Source organism: Delphinapterus leucas, chromosome 19 (assembly GCF_059928025.1).
Source record: "Delphinapterus leucas isolate spDelLeu-1000000601 "Yukka" chromosome 19, BTC_Dleu_Yukka2, whole genome shotgun sequence".
In the NCBI taxonomy this organism is placed as follows: Eukaryota; Metazoa; Chordata; class Mammalia; order Artiodactyla; family Monodontidae; genus Delphinapterus; species Delphinapterus leucas.
In genome coordinates, this window is record NC_143147.1 from 16,508,245 (window position 1) to 16,529,169 (window position 20,925).

Consider the following 20,925-nt stretch of genomic DNA (forward strand, 5'->3'; position numbering starts at 1 on the left):
ATCGTACTGTAAAGGAAACAGTTCTGGTTTGTGTTTACTGTTAGTTTCTGTTTTACCATATCCACAGATGATCATATTAAGAAATCAAACTTCCAAGTTTGTTTTTCCAAACTTTTAATCAGATACAGAAGTTGGATTTTATTGACTCCTTTGTTGTCCCCCGTTAAAATAATGAGATTTTTAGTACTTTTCCAGTTAATCATTTTTACTTGGAGCTTTCCAACTGATGAAGTGCAAATGGATTATCGATATGGATCCCTTGGGCAAAACCCTGAGGCCAAATACCTCCAGCTGAGAGCAGCTTCTGCAGTTTAACCAGTTAACTTCCATTTATCACTTTCTAAGTGAGTCATGAAATGAAAATCTTGAGAATTGCTGTGTTAATGGTTTGCTTTGTGTTGTGGCTGGTCTCAGGACAAGCAGTGAATCCCATCCAGTTAGAAAGATGTGCTGTACGCTCTTTTGCCAATATTTGATTTAGCATAGTTTGGACTAAATTCTTTTCTTTCATTAGTCTAAAATATCTTTTTCCTGTCATTAACTGAATTTAGGTTCAGAATCATATTTGATTCATAAAAGGTTCATTCATTCATTATCACCCTATTCTATTCTTGGAACTGTTTGTATAAATGTGGCTGTTGGGGCTTCCCTGGTGGCGCAGTGGTTGAGAGTCTGCCTGCCGATGCAGGGAACAAGGGTTCGTGCCCCGGTCTGGGAAGATCCCACATGCCGCGGAGAGGCTGGGCCCGTGAGCCATGGCCACTGAGCCTGCGCATCTGGAGCCTGTGCTCTGCAACGGGAGAGGCCACAACAGTGAGAGGCCCGCATATCGCAAAAAAAAAAAAAATGTGGCTGTTAACCTGCCCTATGGGTGATCTGAAAGATCAAGGAAGAAGGGGTGGGGGTGAGGCGGAAGAAATAGGGGCAAGGTCCCTAGGTCCTGCATCTGGAGTAAAATTTGTTCCCGGTGGGCGCAGACAATGAAAAGGTGACTTTGGGGACGATGGGAGTTGGGAAGAGGATGGGGTTTGGGGAGGGCAAGACTGAGAGCACTAGGGGATGGGTGTGGCTTGGGTGGAAGGGGGCCGAAACAACCCAAGGCTTGGGGCACTCATATGGCCACACTGTTTTCCACCAGGCTGGGCCACAGGTATTCATAGGGCAAGTCCAGCTTAGCATTCCGGATCTCAATGCCCTTTTCCAGGGCAGCCAGCTCCTCCCTGAACTTCTTCAGCGCAGCCTTGGGCTCAGGGCCCGAAAAATACTCCTCCTCATGTTGGTCCAGAGCCACCTGGACAGAGGGGAGAAAGGCAGCTGAGAGCTTCACTGACCCTCAGGCTGGAGTGCCGCAGCTCCCAGTACCTGCCCCCTTACTCGGGGACCCAGGCACCTGGCTGTCACCATGATGGACTGGCGTCTGCCCAGTTGCCAAGTGATGGACATCTGGAGAGAAGCCTGATGAAAGTTGGGCAGTGTTGCCATCGCTGTCTCCAGTGTCACATCCTTGGTGGTTGGCAGGGGCAGCCGCATCGTGCAGGGTGCGTTAGGGACCCAAACATACCAGTCGAGCTAAGGAGGGGCAGTCAATGTCTACTAAACATGAAAACCCCTAAGACCACCTGCACACAGCCCCCTTCCCCCTCCAGGCACAAATGCCCAGCTGCCCCCCCTATGATAAGTACCTGGCCCAGGTGGTTGGAGCTGTACTGGCCAGTGCAGGTGAAGATGCACGTGGTCACAAAGTGGCAAAGCTGGTCCTTGGACTGTAGGGCGATGGGAAACCCTGCAAGGGGTAAGGAGAGTTAGAAGCTGTGAGGCCAAGGATAGAGGCAGAGTTCAGAGGGACTGAGGAGGAGAACAAGAGAGGTAAGAAGGGGACCAAGGACTCTCAGTAACTACTGTGGGAAGTGAGACGAGCGTGGGTTGGGGTGGCGGGAGCAGGGAGGTCTTTTGGGAGGGTCCCACTCAGTGGGGTGCTGGTGTGGCTCACAAGAGTCAATGATGTCAAATGTTCAAGTATTTAGCAAGCTGGTTGACATCACCTTGGTAGCCATAGTGCAATATTTACACCATGGAAATGGGCAAATGCTACAAATCGGGGCATTTTTTTTTCCCCAGGGAGCCAGTTGTTAAACATTTATGAGCAACCTCTGGTCCCACTGCATCTGGGACCTAGAGGGGCTCTCAGTGCACAGGATGGAGACCTGCTTCTAGCTGAGAGGAAAAGGAATCTGGGAAAGCTTTGGGTGTTTTCACAGGGGTTGGGAATGCTTCTGGAAGGTTCCATAGAAGTAGAGAGGATTCTGGGGAAGTTCTAGGGAGGAATCATATGCTGGGGTCTCGGGGCTCATCCTACCTCGGTCCTGGGCCCCTAGCAGTCAAATCTCAGTGATCTCTCAACACCAGGCCTGCAGCTCAAGATCCTCTTTCACAGACTTGTCCGTCTTATAGTGGAGACTCACAATGCCCTCCACGTAGCTGCCAGTGGAGGGGTCAGGGCGGGGGAGCTGAGGCTGATGACAGGGAGCCCCCAGGCCCTCTGCTCCTTGCCCGCGCAGCCCGCCAGCTGGGCCACAGACCTCCTGTTTCCCCAGCTTCCTCCCGGGCCTCACCGCCCCCTGCCACCTCACTGAGAGATGATTTCCCAGAGCCGAAGGGCATCTTGCACATAGAAAGGAGACTTGACTCCCAAGAGCCCCCGCTCAGCCAGGTCATCAAGGGGCAGAAGGAGCTATAGGTTAGAAAGGCTCCTGCTCTCTTGAACAGGTCCACGTGGCCGCCCCCACCCGTGCTCACCACCTGAGGAGCAAGGACAGGCGGGGTCAGGCCAGTCCACCTGCCCCGCGCGGCCAGAGCCGGAGGGAGCGTGAACTCCAGAACCGCCCCCTTTCTCTCCTCATACCTGGTCGAAAATTCCCAAATCAGCCACCAGCCCAGTCCTGGCCCTGAGGTTAATTTCCATGGTGTATCGAATGTGCAGAATGAGAAGCTGGATGGAGAGGAACAGGGAAGGGCAGGGTCAGAAGACAGCTGTGGCCCGTCCCTGCAGGAAATAGGGGCTGAAAAGCAGGAAAGGTACCAGGTCTTCGGGAAAAGCAGGGACTGAAGTACAGCGGCCCCTCAACACCACTGACTTAATGCTCTTTGATCATTGAAAGAAATCGTTCTCCTTTTCTCTTCATGGTCTTCTCAATGTTTCTCCACCTTTGTTTTCATTATCACTTCTCCAAGGAGGCTTTTTTGATATTTTTTGTACTCTTACCTGCCCCATGAACTTTTAGTGCTACAGATATACTATATATCTGTTACCTCCTGTAAATATATATGTGCTTTATACATAAAAATAATTTTTTGCCCTCCAGAACATGGTCTAATCTGCTACCTCCAGAACTTCATCTCCTACCCTCAGCTTTGTCCATTATACTCACCTTCTTTCTGTCCTTCAAACACTCCAAGCTTGTTCCTGAGTCAGGACCTTGGCACTAAGCTGTTCCCCCTGCCTAGAGCAATGTGCCCCGTGCTCTGCTCATGGCTGGCTCTGTGTAATTTCATGCTCTCTGTCACCTCCTGAAAGGAGCCTATCCTGACCACCCAGTCTAAACTCACTATCACATCACCCTGCTCTGATTCTCTGCAGTGTGCTCACCACAGCTGATCTATTCCAATACAGTCTTCACCGTCTGTTAGCCCTTAATGGATAGGAAAATCCCCAGAGATAGGACCTTGGCTGTCTTGCTTAGCACCGGCATCTAGAATGGTTATTTGCCCCATCGGAGACACCCAGGAAAAACGTTAATGGACGAACACTCTGTTCTGTCAGCTACTGTCGCTGACCTGAGCCCCTCTAACTGGCCTATGTGTTACTATCTGGGAACCCTTCAAAACTGGCTGGAAAAATCTTTTATATTATTTGCATGGTCCCCTCTCCCTGGGTGGAATCCTCAGTCATTTGTGTATTCTGTTTATATACTGCATGTGTATCTGTGCTTTATACATAAAAAGAGTAAGACTTCCTGCCCCCCACTCCCTCACCCTCCCACCACTCTCCACCCCATCAATGAATCATTTCCACCTCCTCTGGGAAGTGATATCACCCTGTTAGAAATGCAGAGCAAGCCATGCTCTCGCGCCATTGTTCATTTGTCTTTTATTGGTTGCTTCTTCCCAAAAGCTGAGATTCCACAGAGAAGGTGCTTCCAGAGGTGGGACCACTCTGTGGGGCAGAGAGCGGGGGAGGAGGGGGGGATAAAGTGCTGCCTTGAACATAGGATGTATCGATGGAAGGCACCTCATGGTGGCCACAGCAATGACCTCAGCCACCAAGTGTCCCCTTAGGAGATGAGACTGCACCTCGTGAAGCTGGAAGTCAGAGCTGCAGACCCAGCATTTGGCCAGGAGCCAGGCCATCGGGGGATCCATGGGCAGGAAAAGCAGTGGTGGGAGAGACCCCTTGCATGGCAGTTGGAGCTGGAAGAGGGACAGAAGTGGGATTTGGGAGGGGTGAGGGCCAGTGCACAACAGACTCCCCTTCCCTTGCGTGCTTAAGCTCTTCCTCTTCCTCCAAAGTTGCTTAGCGTTCTCCATCTGACGGCTGCCGCTCCCTTACAGCCTGGGTCCTCTCACCTGATGACCATGGGTAAGAGTTTCCCATCAGGCTGCAGTTTCAGCATAACCAGAGGAGCAGCCAGGTACTGCTGGCTACACAGGATGACGTTGGCCTTGATCCCATCCAGCAAGGAGACGTCAGCTTCAAATAGTGTGCCTCCCTGGATGGGGGCAGAGAGCAAGGGCTGCTATCAGCATAAGACATCTTCTTCCCACTCTGATTCCCCGAAGGAAGAAGGAAACTAATTTGTCTCCATCACCTACTTCCTACCAGGTGATGGATCATGTGCTTATTGCCTCATATAATTCTTAGATGCACTTGAATTAGCCCCAGTTCTATAAAAGAGGAAACAGATGATCAGAGAGGATAGATATCTTGCCTGAAGTCACACAGCTTATAAACAGCAGAGCCAGGATTCAAGCTCAAGTCTGTCTCACCCTAAATCCCATGCGTTTTCTCTTATTAGTTCCATGCTGACTCCCCATCAACAGCCCCAGCCCTGACCCTGATTCTCTTACTCCACACTCTCCCTAAGTCCCTAGCACCCAGTTACAGCTTTTCATTTTGACTCTGTCTCTGTCACCCATCACATACTCTTCCTCCACAGCACGCTATTCTCCTTAGAAGGGGAAAGCCATGGAGGGGCACCCCTCCAGGATCACTCAAGATTTCTGTTGTAGGGACTTCCCTGGTGGTCCAGTGGTTAAGACTCTGCGCTCCCAATGCAGGGGGCCCAGGTTCAATCCCTGGTCAGGGAACTAGATCCCGTATGCTGCAACTAAAGGAGCCCGCATGCCACAACTAAAGATCCCACGTGCTGCAACGAAGATCCCACATGCCACAACTAAGAGCCGGCACAGCTAAATAAATACATACATACATAAATATTTAAAAAAAAAAGATTTCTGCTGTAGAATCCCATCTCGCCATTTGGCAGCAAGCTGGGCCCATGGTAGACCCCGCAGCAGTGCAAACACCCCACCCCCATTTCACTGTGTGGTCTCCTTAGGGCTCTTACGTCCATACCTGGAGCTCCTTCTCCAGCTGGGCCTGCAGCTCCTCCATCCCTGGAGGAAACTCTAGGCGGGCAGGAAGGTGATTGGAGCATCTCAGCAACATGGGGTTGGAGCCATTGAGAAACTGGTACCCAAATAAGGCATCCTCCTTCCAGGAGTCCCGCACCCACTCTGGGGATGGCATTTGTGCAGTTTTCTGTGGGATCTGAGCTCCTGGTCTTTCCAACCCCCACCAAAGCATTCCCACTTGACCCCAGCCTATTGGAAGGGCCCAGGCCTCTGGTCTCCCAACCATGGTTCCCTAGACTGGGTAGGATCTGGGGGTAAGGGTCCCGAGAGAAATACTGGGGTAGGGGCACTATCCAGCCAACTTGCTCTGGCCACACCAGAAAATCCTGTTGAAGTCATCCAGACTGTTCCAGCTAGTCAGAATATTTGAAGAGTCTTTGATGGCTAGGTCTGCCAGCCTTCAGGGAAGGATGGGCGAAGAGTTTGTTATTCTCAGAATCAAACATTACAACCCCACGCATCCACCTTGGGCTGGTCCAGCCCTGTGAAGTCCATAAACCCACTGGCCTCCACTGGACCAGGACAGCCCCCTGTCACCCAGCATGCCTTGTTCTTACCCCTTGACCAGCAAAGCCTCAAAGTCAATTCTTTTGTCCTCCAGAAACCTCTCATCTATGGGGAGGTCACATATTGTGGCCCCGGCCATATTCAGGATTAACTCATCCTTCCAGTTACCCCACCTGCGGTGGAAATGAAACCAGGCATTGGTACTGGGGAAGGGTCAGTGGCTCCCTGGGGGGTCAGGAAGTGGGAGTGGGGCAGACCAGTACAGCTTCCTTCTCTCTTCCAGTTCCTCCTCCCTGTGTTTCTTGAACAGGCCTTGAGGGTCGTCGACCACTGTGTGACCTAGAAGTGGGGAGGAGGGCATGGGCCATGAGGCTCCTCCTGAGAGCCTCTCCCCTGTCCCTGCCAAGGGTCCCTCAGCCCGCCCTTGCGGCTGGCCCCTGGCCCTTCAGCATCACTGCACACCCCCAGTCTCCATGCTGCTCTGTGCCAGCTCCAGCATCCCGCCTCTTCCGTGACCCCCAAAGACCACGCCCCCTTCTTCGCTCCCCCACCCCCAACTTCTCTCGTGCCCCCGGAGGCCTCTCACACCCCCAAGCCCCCCCGCTGCTCACCAGTGCCCTCGGGTAGGCTCAGGATGCCTTTGCCCTCCAGCCAGCGGCAGCATGGGAACCTGAACTCGTCCCCACTGGCCCCGGGGCCCTGCACGGAGATCCAGTTGCAGAACCACGCGTCATCCTGAAGGAGGTGCCATTTGCTCAGTTTCACGAACAGCAGCGGCCCCAGGTACTCTGACACGTCCACCTCGAATTCCGCCTCCTGCCCGCGACAAAAGAGGGTCAACAAGAGGGGCTCTCTGGAAGGAATCCTCGGACTGAGCTCTGGACGCCCTTCCCTCTGGGCCTCTGGGAAAGCTGCGCGAAAGGAGCCAGAGAGGAAGGGGGCGCGCACCAAGCAGGCGGCTCCACGACCCCATTCTCGGTCGTGAGTTCCTCAGCCCCGGGTGAGGCGGGAGGCGGAAGGTGGAGAGGGGCACTCCTCCCTGTAGTCACTGATTGCGCCGAGCGTTGGGCTGCGCACTGGGCACCCGCGAGCGCACTGGTGACCAGTGTACAGACATTGTCCCCTCGACCCCGTCACCAAGGCCGAGCGCCCACAGAGGCTCCACCCAGCCCGGAGCAAGCTTCCCCGAGGACATCCCGTCAAAGCGGAGACGCACAGGTGCAAAGGGCTTAGCCGGGGAGAATGAGAAAGAGGAAAAGGGGGGGGAAAGGCAGGCCAGGGAGGGAAAGCGGGGAGATCAGAGGCCAAGGCCGGGCGAGCGGCGTCGCGGAGCTGGAGCGCTGAGCGCGAGGTGTGGGCAGATGAGCAGGACCAGATCGTAAAGTCTGGAAGGTTAAGCCAAGAGCTTTGGCTTGGTGCTGAGAGTAAGCGGAAGCCATTCACATGTTTTCAGTCGGAGGAATGTTTTAAGGATGGGAATGTATTGGGAAGAAATCGCTCTGACTGCAGAAGGGCTTGGAAGGGCAGGGGCGCAAGCGGTGAGGCGGGTGAAGAGAATGAAGGTGGCGTAGGTTCGAGGGGACATTAGTGGTCAGAGTGGGATGGACATCAGGGTATGGATGCCGGAGATGTCTAAGAGATGGACTGGACAGCGATCGATTCTTGGTTAGACGGAGGCGAAGAGAGGCGGAGGTGGGAGTGCACCTGGGGGATACAAGGGGAGCGGTCTGGGACGTGGGGAGAGGGGAGGACCTCACTTGAGCATGGTCCTTTGAAGCGCCCATGGGCCAGACATCAGATCTGGGGATCTTGGAGAGAGCTGGATGGGAGATGGGAATCTGGGGGTCGGCGGAGGCAAAATGTAACAGGAGCCAGGAGCGAATACCAGGTAGATGTGACGGGAGAGGGGGTGGGTGGGGAAATCGAGTGCTCTCATCACTTGGCTTCTTCTCCCCCCTCTTCCTGCGTCCCCATCCCCGCCACATCCCAGAGATAAAGCCCGCAAGGTCGGAGAAGATCCGTGAAGATCTGAAATAGTAGCTTTTAAGAAGAGGAGACAGGAGACGGACGGCCGCTCTAAGGACCCCTGAGTTTCCAAATACAGACTTCTGTGGAACGACGGGCGCGCAAGACTATCCCAATTCCAAGGAGGGTGGGCGGCGGGAACATTTATTGAGCAGTTACCGTGTGCCGTCCCGCCCTAAAGCGCTTTACTCTCGCGGTCTCCTAGCCCTCTCCGCGCGTGGGGCGTGCGCCCGTAGCCGCCGGGAGGAGCTGGAGGCCGGCTGCGGCGCGTCTCTTCCAGGGGACTTGTGGGCCTTGGGGCCAGGGGCGCAGCCCACCCCGTTCGGCTCCGGCCAGCTCACCTTGCCCCTCATCGGCCGCAGGCGCCACCCGAGCGCCACCTCCCCGTGCTGGCCGACCAGCCACAGCTGCACCTTTTTGTTGGAGCCCGCGCAGAGCGAGGACCCGCTGGACACGCGGACGCGGTAGAGACCCATCTTGCCCAAAGAAGTTTCGCCCCTTCTGAGCGGGAAGAAGAGTGGATGCACTAAATAACTGGGCCCGAGACCACGCCCCTCCGAAGCCTGGCGGAGTTCGGGATGTGGGTGACAGGTCTCCAACCAACCCCGCCTGTCCGCGCTCTGGGGTTCTCAGCTCCGCGCAGCCCAGAGCTCAGCCCTGACTCCAAGAAGGCGGGGCCCCCCGGGGGAGGGTAGAGGGCGCAGAGGTGGGAGGAGGATGGTAGGGGGAAGCAGATGCGGATTTGAGCAGAAAACATGCAGGAAGAAGGAATCGACCCCTGGCCCGGAAGACAGATGGTGGGAGTGGCTGGAGGCCCCCTCCATCTAAGCGCGCGCGCGCGCGCGTGCGCCTCACAAGTTGGTTCACCACTGCCAAGGGTCGTGCTCAAGGCTGCAAGGGAGGATGAAGACGGCAAGGAGACGGGACCCAGCAGCATTTGGGAGCCAAGTAGTCCCAGGAAAAAATAACTGTTCCAAGAACAGGAAGGACTGATCAGCGCCATGTGGCTGCACATGATAACCAGGTAGAAAGGAGATCCAACCAGTTAACCAACGCTGGTACTCACACTCTGTGACCAAGGAGAAAGGGAGTCCTGAGATGCTGAATTAGCCAAATGTGCTAAAGAGAAGCAAAATCCACTAGACGCCACCTTAACCATAAGACATTAGGAATGCACGCATAATTTTTTAATAATACTAACAAAGCAAGTCAATTATCATAATGACAAAACCAGGAGTTCCATAACTCTAGCCAAGTGAAACTAAAGGAATCCATCATTTCAGAGGAGAAAGAGGTTGCAGAAATTAAAAACTTATGTAGAAGATGCAAACATTAAAAGACTATTGGGGGTAACAGGAGAAGTTTTACTGGAGCAAAGATAGCTCCTTGGAAGAAACAACAAGCTTCAGAGCCCCAAGTGTGAATCAATCTGCTGAGAAGCCCTATTCTGTAGCCTCAGTGCATTCAAGGATCTGAGACAATATTCTTTGTGGGATATGAGGGAATCTGGCAAGATTTTGGTAACACCAAGAAAACATCAAAAGAAGTATTTTAGCAACCTTGAGAAAATATCTTATTCCTAGAGAAAGACCAGAACAAGTAGAAACCAACAGAGTAACTAAATCCATGGTGTTGGTATGTTAAAACAGATTTACGTATAATGACAGTAAGTCTTGTAATCATTGTATTTGTGTTCCTTTTGTGTACTGTTTAAATTGTATTCAAAAGAATCATCATAATAAATTTGTAATTGCAGTTTAGATTATTTAAGGAAATTTAATAAAGTATGCAAACAATGTTTAAATATTAAAATTTATTTTTCAAAGTTCTGTTTATAGATAAATGTTTTAAAAATCGAGTATTAAATAAAGTACCAATATTTTTGGAGTATTCTCTCCATGGACAAAAGTTATCCACAAACTTTAAAAACTCTATCAACAATGAGCATAAACTGTGTCCACAATAATCATAGAAAAATAGCTGAAAGAGTGGACTATGGTTTTCTCTGGGTATATGCCCAGTAGGGGGATGGCTGGGTCATATGGTAATTCGATTTTTAGTTTTGTAAGGAACCTCCATACTGTTCTCCGTAGTGGCTGTATCAATTTACATTCCCACCAACAGTGCAAGAGGGTTCCCTTTTCTCCACACCCTCTCCAGCATTTGTTGTTTGTAGATTTTCTGATGATGCCCATTCTAACTGGTGTGAGGTGATACCTCATTGTAGTTTTGATTTGCATTTCTCTAATAATTAGTGATGTTGAGCAGCTTTTCATGTGCTTCTTGGCCATCTGTATGTCTTTGGAGAAATGTCTCTTTAGGTCTTCTGCCCATTTTTGGATTGGGTTGTTTGTTTTTTTAATATTGAGCTGCATGAGCTGTTTATATATTTTGGAGATTAATCCTTTGTCAGTTGATTCGTTTGCAAATATTTTCTCCAATTCTGAGGGTTGTCTTTTCATCTTGTTTATGGTTTCCTTTGCTGTGCAAAAACTTTTAAGTTTCATTAGGTCCCATTTGTTTATTTTTGTTCTTATTTCCATTACTCTTGGAGGTGGATCAAAAAAGATCTTGTGGGCTTCCCTGGTGGCGCAGTGGTTGAGAATCCGCCTGCCGATGCAGGGGACACGGGTTCGTGCCCCGGTCCGGGAAGATCCCACATGCCGTGGAGCGGCTGGGCCCGTGAGCCATGGCTGCTGAGCCTGCGCGTCCGGAGCCTGTGCTCCGCAACGGGAGAGGCCACAACAGTGAGAGGCCCGTGTACTGCAAAAAAAAAAAGATCTTGCTGTGATTAAGAGTGTTCTTCCTATGTTTTCCTCTAAGAGTTTTATAGTGTCCAGTCTTACATTTAGGTCTCTAATCCATTTTGAGTTTATTTTTATGTATGGTGTTATGGAGTGTTCTAATTTCATTCTTTTACATGTAGCTGTCCAGTTTTCCCAGCACCACTTATTGAAGAGATTGTCTTTTCTTCATTGTATATCCTTGCCTCCTTTGTCATAGATTAGTTGACCACAGGTGCATGGGTTTATCTCTGGGCTTTCTATCCTGTTCCATTGATCTATATTTCTGTTTTTGTGCCAGTACCATATTGTCTTGATTACTGTAGCTTTGTAGTATAGTCTGAAGTCAGGAAGTCTGATTCCTCCAGCTCTGTTTTTTTCCCTCAAGACCACTTTGGCTATTTGGGGTTTTTGTGTCTCCATACAAATTTTAAGATTTTTTGTTCTAGTTCTGTAAAAAATGCCATTGGTAATTTGATAGGGATTGCATTGAATCTATAGGTTGCTTTGGGTAGTATAGTCATTTTCACAATATTGATTCTTCCAGTCCAAGAACATGGTATATATCTCTCCATCTGTTTGTATCATCTTTAAAATTACTTTCATCAGTGTCTTATAGTTTTCTGCATACAGGTCTTCTGTCTCCCTAGGTAGGTTTATTCCTAGGTATTTTATTCTTTTTGTTGCAGTGGTAAATGGGAGTGTTTCCTTAATTTCTCTTTCAGATTTTTCATCATTAGTGTATAGGAATGCAGGAGATTTCTGTGCACTAATTTTGTATCCTGCAACTTTACCAAATTCATTGATTAGCTCTAGTAGTCTTATGGTGGCATCTTTAGGATTCTCTATGTATAGTATCATGTCATCTGCAAACAGTGACAGTTTTACTTCTTCTTTTCCAACTTGGATTCCTTTTATTTCTTTTTCTTCTCTGATTGCCGTGGCTAGGACTTCCAAAACTATGTTGAATAATAGTGGTGAGAGTGGACATCCTTGTCTCGTTCCTGATCTTAGAGGAAATGCTTTCAGTTTTTCACCGTTGAGAATGATGTTTGCTGTGGTTTGTCGTATATTATGTTGTGGTAGGTTCCTTCTATGCCCACTTTCTGGAGAGTTTTTATCATAAATGGGTGTTGAACTTTGTCAAAAGCTTTTTCTGCATCTATTGAGATGATCATCTGGTTTTTATTCTTCAAGTTGTTAATATGGTGTATCACATTGATTGATTTGCATATACTGAAGAATCCTTGCATCCCTGGGATAAAGCCCACTTGATCACAGTGTATGATCCTTTTAATATGTTGTTGGATTCTGTTTGCTAGTATTTTGTTGAGGATTTTTGCATCTATATTCATCAGTGATATTGGTCTGTAATTTTCTTTTTTTGTGGTATCTTTGTCTGATTTTGGTATCAGGGTGATGGTGGCCTCGTAAAATGAGTTTGGGAGTGTTTCTTCCTCTTCAGTTTTTTGGAAGAGTTTGAGAAGGATGCGTGTTAGCTCTTCTCTAAATGTTTGATAGAATTTACCTGTGAAGCCATCTGGTCCTGGACTTTTGTTTGTTGGAAGATTTTTAATCACAGTTTCTATTTCATGACTTCTTATTGGTCTGTTCATATTTTCTATTTCTTCCTGGTTCTGTCTTGGAAGGTTATACCTTTCTGATAATTTGTCCATTTCTTCCAGGTTGTCCATTTTATTGGCATAGCATTGCTTGTAGTAGTCTCTTAGGTTGATTTGTATTTCTGTGGTGTCTGTTGTAACTTCTCCTTTTTCATTTCTAATTTTATTGATTTGAGTCCTCTCCCTCTTTTTCTTGATGAGTCTGGCTAATGGTTTATCAATTTTGTTTATCTTCTCAAAGAACCAGCCTTTAGTTTTATTGATCTTTGCTATTGTTTTTTTTGTTTCTATTTCATTTATTTATGCTCTGATCTTTATGATTTCTTTCCTTCTGCTAACTTTGGGTTTTGTTTGTTCTTCTTTCTCTAGTTCCTTTAGGTGTAAGGTTAGATTGTTTATTTGAGATATTTCTTGTTTCTTGAGGTAGGCTTGTATTGCTATAAAATTCCCTCGTAGAACTGCTTTTGCTGCATCCCATAGATTTTGGATCATCGTGTTTTCATTGTCATTTGTCTCTAGGTATTTTTTTGATTTCCTCTTTGATTTCTTCAGTGATCTCTTGGTTATTTAGTAACATATTGTTTAGCCTCCATGTGTTTCTGTTTTTTACAGTTTTTTCCCTGTAATTGATTTCTAATCTCATAGCGTTGTGGTCAGAAAAGATGCCTGATATGATTTCAATTGTCTTAAATTTACTGAGGCTTGATTTGTGACCCAAGATGTGATCTATCCTGGAGAATGTTCCATGCGCACTTGAGAAGAAAGTGTAATCTGCTGTTTTTGGATGGAATGTCCTATAAATATCAATTAAATCTATCTGGTCTATTGTGTCTTTTAAAGCTTGGGATTCCTTATTAATTTTCTGTTTGGATGATCTGTCCATTGGTGTAAGTGAGGTGTTAAAGTCCTCCACTGTTATTGTGTTACTGTGGATTTCCTCTTTTATAGCTGTTAGCAAGTTGCATTATATATTGAGGTGCTCCTATGTTGGGTGCATATGTATTTGTAATTGTTATATCTTCTTGGATTGATCCCTTGATCATTATGTAGTGTCCTTCCTTGTCTCTTGTAACATTCTTTATTTTAAAGTCTATTTTATCTAATATGAGTACTGCTACTCCAGCTTTCTTTTCATTTCCATTTGCATGGAATATCTTTTTCCATCCCCTCACTTTCAGTCTGTATGTGTCCCTAGGTCTGAAGTGGGTCTCTTGTAGACAGCATATATATGGGTCTTGTTTTTGTATCCATTCGGCAAGCCTGTGTCTTTTGGTTGGAGTACTTAATCCATTCACGTTTAAGGTAATTATCGATATGTATGTTCCTATTACCATTTTCTTAATTGTTTTGGGTTTGTTTGTGTAGGTCCTTTTCTTCTCTTGTGTTTCCCACTTAGAGAAGTTCCTTTAGCATTTGTTGTAGAGCTGGTTTGGTGGTTGTGAATTCTTTTAGCTTTTGCTCGTCTGTAAAGCTTTTGATTTCTCCATCGAATCTGAATGAGATTCTTGCTGGGTAGAGTAGGCTTGGTTGCAGGTTCTTCCCTTTCATCACTTTAAATATGTCATGCCACTCCCTTCTGGCTTGTAGAGTTTCTGCTGAGAAATCAGCTGTTAACCTTAGGGGAGTCCCCTGTATGTTATTTGTTGTTTTTCCCTTGCTGCTTTCAATAATTTTTCTTTGTCTTTAATTTTTGCCAATTTGATTACTATGTGTCTTGGTGTGTTTCTCCTTGAGTTTATCCCATATGGGACTCTCTGCACTTCCTGGACTTGGGTGGCTATTTCCTTTCCCATGTTAGGGAAGTTTTCGACTATAATCTCTTCAGATATTTTCTCAGGTCCTTTCTCTCTTTCTTCTCCTTCTGGGACCCCTATAATGCTAATGTTGTTGCGTTTAATGTTGTCCCAGAGGTCTCTTAGGCTGTCTTCATTTCTTTTCATTCTTTTTTCTTTATTCTCTTCTGCAACAGTGAATTCCACCGTTCTGTCTTCCAGGTCACTTATCCATTCTTCTGCCTCAGTTATTCTGCTATTGACTCCTTCTAGTGTATTTTTCATTTCAGCTATTGTATTGTTCATCTCTGTTTGTTTATTCTTTTTTTTTTTTTTTTTTTTTTTTTTTTTTGCGGTACGCGGGCCTCTCACTGTTGTGGCCTCTCCCATTGCAGAGCACAGGCTCCGGAAGCGCAGGCTCAGCGGCCGTGGCTCACGGGCCCAGTCGCTCCGCGGCATGTGGGATCTTCCCGGACCGGGGCACGAACCCACGTCCCCTGCATCGGCAGGTGGACTCCCAACCACTGCGCCACCAGGGAAGCCCTGTTTGTTTATTCTTTAATTCTTCTAGGTCTTTGTTAAACACTTCATGAGTCTTCTTGATCTTTGCCTCCATTCTTTTTCTGAGGTCCTGGATCATCTTCACTATCATTATTCTGAATTCTTTTTCTGGAAGGTGGCCTATCTCCGCTTCATTTAGTTGTTTTTCTGGGGTTTTATCTTGTTCCTTCATCTGGTACATAGCCCTCTGCCTTTTCATCTTGTCTATCTTTCTGTGAATGTGGTTTTTGTTCCACAGGCTGCAGGATTGTAGTTCTTCTTGCTTCTGCTGTCTGCCCTCTCCCCGCTTTTTGAATAGGAATGACTATGTTATCCTATGCCTAGTCCACCACTGTATGGTGGGGGAGGGAGGCAGATGACTTTCTCTTTTTTTTTTTTTTTTTTTTGATGACTTTCTCTTTAGTTCACAGGTCTTCAGAAGGTGAGGAATTTCACTGGAGAAACTGTACTTAAGAATATATACTTGAGGGACTTCTCTGGTGACACAGTGGTTAAGAATCTGCCTGCCAGTGCAGGGGACACAGGATCGATCCCTGGTCCAGGAAGATCCCAAATGCCATGGAGCAACTAAGCCTGTGCACCACAACTCCTGAGCCTGCGCTCTACAGCCTGTGTGCCACAACTACTGAGCCTGCATGCCACAACTACTGAAGCCCCCGTGCCTAGAGCCTGTGCTCTGCAACAAGAGCAGCCCCCGAAATGAGAAACCCATGCACCACAATGAAGAGTAGCCCCCACTCGCCACAGCTAGAGAAAGCCCGTACGCAGCAATGAAGACCCAATGCAGCCAAAAATTTAAAAAATAAATACATAAATTTATTAAAAATAAAAAAGAATATATACTTGAGAAACCTTATCTATACCTAGGCCTGATTTAGATGATGAAATTCTGGACTTCAGGCTGATGCTATAACGGGATTAGACTTTGTGGTGCCTTGACAGGGGATGAGTGTATTTGGCATGTGGAAGAAATATGAATTGTTGGGGGCCAGAGGGCATACAGTGGTAGCCAGTCTCCAGAACAGTCCCCAGGGACCCACAGCTCATGGTATTCATGCCCTTGCGTAGTCTCCTCCCAAACTGTATCAGGGTTGGTCTTTGTAACCAATAGACTATGGCAGAAGTGATGGTATATGACTTCTGAAGCTAAAAGACATCTCTCTTTCTCTCTCCCCTTCTCTCCTTCTCTCTGTGTCTCTTCAGCTGCTTTTCTGGGAGAAGTCAGCTGTTATGTCATGAGGACAATTAAGAAACTCTATGGGACTTCCCTGGTGGCACAGTGGTTAAGAATCCGCCTGCCAATGCAGGGCACACAGGTTCGAGCCCTGGTCTGGGAAGATCCCACATGCCACAGAACACCTAAGCCTGTGTACCATAACTGCTGAGCCTGTGCTCTAGAGCCCACGAGCCACAACTACTGAAGCCCGCATGCCTAGAGTCCGTGCTCCACAGCCAGAGAAGCCACTGCAATGAGAAGCCCACGCACCACGATGAAGAGCAGCTCCCACTCACCGCAACTAGAGAAAAGCCTGAAGACCCAACGCAGCCAAAAATAAATAAATAAATAAATTTATTTTTTTTAAAAAGAAAAGAAACTCTATGGAGCACTCCACATGGCAATAAACTGAGCTCTCCTGCCACAAGCCAGTGAAAAACAGACCTCCAGACAAGACCCATGTGAGTGAGTTCCTCCAGCCCCAGTTAAGCCTTCAGATGACTACAGCCCCAGCCAACACCTTGACTGAAACCTCATGAGAGACCTGAGCTAGAACCACCTGACTCTCAGAAATTGTATGAGGTCATAAGTATTTGTTGCCCTAAGCCACTGAGGTAATGATAATGTAGCAATAAATAACTCATATGGTCCACATACTTATTTTCTGAATCCCCAAACTCATAAGCTTATGTAAAGCCAGGAAGTATTCATGATGAACTGACCACTTACAAAATTAGTCCTTATTCATATACATTCCTCCCTTATTAGTACCAGCTACCAACCTCGCCCATCTAATTGGCTGCGGAGTGAAACTCCAAGTGTTGAAAAAGATAGAAGACTGAACCAAGTCCATGGAAGTGCTGTTAGAAAAGTGATCAATCAGCAAAGCAATTAACAAATAACACTGATGTAGTAAGAAGGGCCACCCACCTGAGATATTTCAGACAGGGGCTAAGCAGGGTTTTAGGGCAAACAGTCGATAGGTGACCCGTTGGCTGCAATCAAAGGTACAGGCATGGCTTATCTTTTCCCACAGCCATCATCTATGCACAGGAGTCATTCCCAATCCCTTTACGTCCAGGCTTTTGGAACTCAAAAATCCAAAACTGAGGCTCCAGTATAGTAGGGCCAGCTGAAATTGTGGAAGGAAGTATCAGGACCTTAACATATGTTAACATTGTATTTTACAAGTATTATTCCATCAAAGTGGGACCCATCTGTGTAATTTTTTTTTAATATCCTCAAGGTTCTTGTTTATCTATTTATTTTATTATTTATTTATTTATTTTTGGCTGCATGGGGTCTTTGTTGCTGCATGCGGGCTTTTCTCTAGTTGCAACGAGCGGAGGCTACTCTTCGTTGTGGCACGCGGGCTTCTCATTTTGGGGGATTCTATTGTTGCTGAGCACGGGCTCTCGGTGCACGGGCTTCAGTAGTTGTGGCACGTGGGCTTCAGTAGTTGTGGCTTGCAAGCTCTAGAGCGCAGGCTCAGTAGTTGTGGTGCACGGGCTTAGTTGCTCTGCGGCATGTGCAATCTTCCCAGACCAGGGCTCTAACCTGTGCTGCTGCATTGGCAGGCAGATTCTTAACCACTGAGCCACCAGGGAAGTGCCCCAGTTGTGTAACTTAATTCATTATAAATATTTCTCCTAACTGTCGTGGGAGAAAGGTAGCAGGATATGGGAGGGCAAAGAGATCGCTGAATGCCCTGTGCTGCATGATGTGTTTCCTCCATTCATAAATGTTATGAAACACTTGATGTGATGTGATCTGATGTGAACCGAATTTTGCATCTAAGTTTATTCAATGACCATTCAGAGACCCCATGTTGGGAGCTGGGATTAGAGGCCAGAGTTATAGTGAGACTGCTAGTCTGAAGACTTCCACAGAAATTTGTGGAACCTGTGGATTTCTCTAGGCCATGAAAATTTGCATTCCCACCAGTGGGGAAATAAACAAAGATCGCCCAAATGAGAGCAAACAGAGGCTGTTTACTCAGAGCTTACTATATGGCAAGGGAGTCAGCCACTATCGCTTGTGTGTGGCAGGCGGGGTAGTTCAAAACTTTACAATGGGAAAAAGGGATGGCTTCAGGTGTTTCCTGATTGGAGGCTGTTGGCCTTGCAAAGGCTGTAGGCCCAGAGCTAACTAGAAGTGGGGCATCCTATGTGATTGGTTAGGGGGGCCTGTATGTCTTTCTGTGGTTGGTCCTAAATTGGAAGCAGGGGCAAAAATTAGGGAAGCCGGAGGTTATTGACCAAGTCCTGACCATTTGGGGCAAATTACTGCAGAGGTTGTGGGTTGGCTTTCTAGACTGGTTGCTTCAGAGGTGTGGTTTAATGTCTCTGGCTGGTTGCTCCAGTGGTCATGGCTCTGTTCCTTTATATGATTCTGGCCATTGTCCTTTTGTAGATTCAGTCTCTCACTAGCAATGCATGAGAGTTCCAGTTGCTGTGCATCTTCACCAGTACAGCTTAGGGGAGACGGGGTGACTTGTGGCAGGGTAGTGTTGGCCATTCTAGTAGGTGTATAGAAGTATGCCATTGTGCTTGTAATTTACATTTTGCTGATGTCTAATTATACTGAGCATCTGTTCATGTCCTTATTTGACACTTGTATATCTTTTTGGGGGAAGTATCTTTTCAAACTTTTGCCCATTTTTTATTGAGTTTCTTGTTTTCTCATTGTTGTTCTGGGAGTAATTTATATATTCTAGATATAAGACCTTTATAAGGTATGTGATTTGCAAATACTTTCTCCCAACAAGCAAGGTCTCAGGAAGTGAGGGTGTCTTTTCATCTCTTAACAGTGTTTTCAGCAGAGAAGGAGTTTTTAATTATGAGGAGGTAAAGTTTATTTTTCTCTTTTACAGATTGTGTTTGCCTGTGTCTAACAAAAGGTCATAAAGATTCTCTCCTATGTTTTCTTCTAGAAGTTTTACTTTTTCCCTTTTTTTTTTTTTTTCTTTTTTGGCCACACCACGTGTCTTGCAGGATCTTAGTTCCCTGACCAGGGATTGAACCTGGGCCCATGGCAGTGAAAGTGCCAAGTCCTAACCACTGGACCACCAGGGAATTCCCATTTTTTCACATTTTATATTTAGGTCTGTGATCTATTCCAAGTTAATTTTTGTACAAAGTGGAGGAATGAGCCAAGGTTGATTTTTTTTTTTTTTTTTGCCTGTGGATTGCATATGGAAATGGTGTTCCAGCACCTCTTCTTGAAAAGTACTTTTTTCTCAATTGAATTGCCTTTGCATCTTTGCCAAAACTCAGCTAACTATATTTGTGTCTATTTTTGGACAACCTACTTTATTCTATGATCTTATCTTTCAGCCAATACCACACTGACTTGATTACTGCAGCTTAATAGAAAGTCTTGAAATCAAGTAGCCTGAGTCTTGAAACTTTGTTCTTCATTCCCAAAACTGTTTTAGCTATTCTATTTCCTTTTGCTATACATTTTAGAATCTGCTTATTGATACTGACAAAAATTACTAACAAAAATTTCTGCTGTTGTTTTTAATTGGGATTGCATGAATCTATAGATATATTGAGGAGAAATGATATTTAACATTATTGAGTCTTCCAATCCATGAACAAAGTATACCTCTCCATTTATTTGGTCTGTTTTGATTTCTTTAATTAGTATTCTATAGATTCCAGCATAGAGATCATGTACATGTTTTGTTAGATTTATACCTACTAAGTATTTCTTTTTTCTGGTGTGGTTGCAAATTGTTCTTTCTTATTTCGCATTCCAATTGTTCATTGCTACTATATAGAAATACGATTAACTTTTTGTATATTGATCATGCATCGTGCAGTCTTGAAAAGCATACTTATTAGTTGCGGGAGCTTTTTTGTAGATTCTTTGAATTTTCTATGTAGATAATCATATCAAATGGAAATGAGGACAATTTTATTTCTTCCTTTCCAATCAGTGTATCTTTTATTTATTTTCTTGCATTACTGCACTGGCTAAAACTTCCAATGATGTTGAATAGTTGCCGTGAGAATGGACAACTTTCCCTTGTGCCTGATGTTGGGGAAAAGCATTCAGTATTTCATGATTAAATATGATGTGAATCATAGGTTTTCAACTTCATCGGGTTGAGGAAGTTCCCTTCTGTTCATATTTTGCTGACAGTTATCATGAATGGATATCGTCACATGCCTTTTCTTCATGTATTGAGATGATCACACGAATTTTTTTCTTTACTCTGTTAAGATGGTAAATTTCATTGATTGATTTTCAACCGTATATTACCAGCCTTGCATTCCCAGGATGAACTCCTCTTGTGTGTGATTATTACATTTTTTACGTGCTGCTTAATTCGACTTGATAATGTGTTGTTATAGATTTTCCCCTCTGTGTTCATGGGGGGCATTGGTTTGCAGTTTTTCTTTCTCGTTATGTCTTTGAAACTGAGGGCAATCATCAGTTAGATCCATTAAACTTGTAAACTGCCTTCACTGCTCAGGCTCACTTTAATTGTTTTTGCAAAAATCTGCATATCCTCCAAGCATCACGTAGCCTAAACAATAACGTGTTTGCCCAAGTAGTTTTCTTCAGAAACTTGGAGTCAGCTGTGATGACTAGCTTGAGCTAGTTAAGACTGATTGGAACTACCGATCCCCTACCTGGGCATGTGCGAGTGTCCAGTAACCTTTTGAAGTCAGAGGGCCAGGAACTCCACCCTGAGAACATGCTGTCGCTGCCACTTTCTGGACACGCGTCCCATGAAG

General features: G+C 46.3%; 1 protein-coding gene and 2 non-coding genes across 3 annotated transcripts; 1 reads left to right on the forward strand and 2 right to left on the reverse strand.

Moving 5' to 3' along the window:
* Positions 1 to 741: 741 nt before the first annotated feature.
* Positions 742 to 8,740, reverse strand: ALOX15 (arachidonate 15-lipoxygenase). Its single transcript, XM_022596137.3, is given in 15 exon segments — positions 742 to 1,291; positions 1,402 to 1,569; positions 1,683 to 1,783; positions 2,357 to 2,478; positions 2,631 to 2,718; positions 2,721 to 2,799; positions 2,903 to 2,989; positions 4,258 to 4,472; positions 4,628 to 4,766; positions 5,633 to 5,796; positions 5,989 to 6,089; positions 6,249 to 6,371; positions 6,456 to 6,537; positions 6,810 to 7,014; positions 8,565 to 8,740. Coding segments are annotated over 15 exon segments (1,989 nt in total). The 5' UTR covers positions 8,700 to 8,740; the 3' UTR covers positions 742 to 1,111.
* TRNAG-CCC (transfer RNA glycine (anticodon CCC)) lies at positions 5,292 to 5,364 on the forward strand. The gene has a single exon. It is a non-coding gene; the product is annotated as a tRNA-Gly (tRNA).
* A 10,438-nt stretch (positions 8,741 to 19,178) lies between the features above and the next one.
* On the reverse strand, positions 19,179 to 19,251 carry TRNAE-UUC (transfer RNA glutamic acid (anticodon UUC)). The gene has a single exon. It is a non-coding gene; the product is annotated as a tRNA-Glu (tRNA).
* Between the last annotated feature and the right edge of the window lie 1,674 nt (positions 19,252 to 20,925).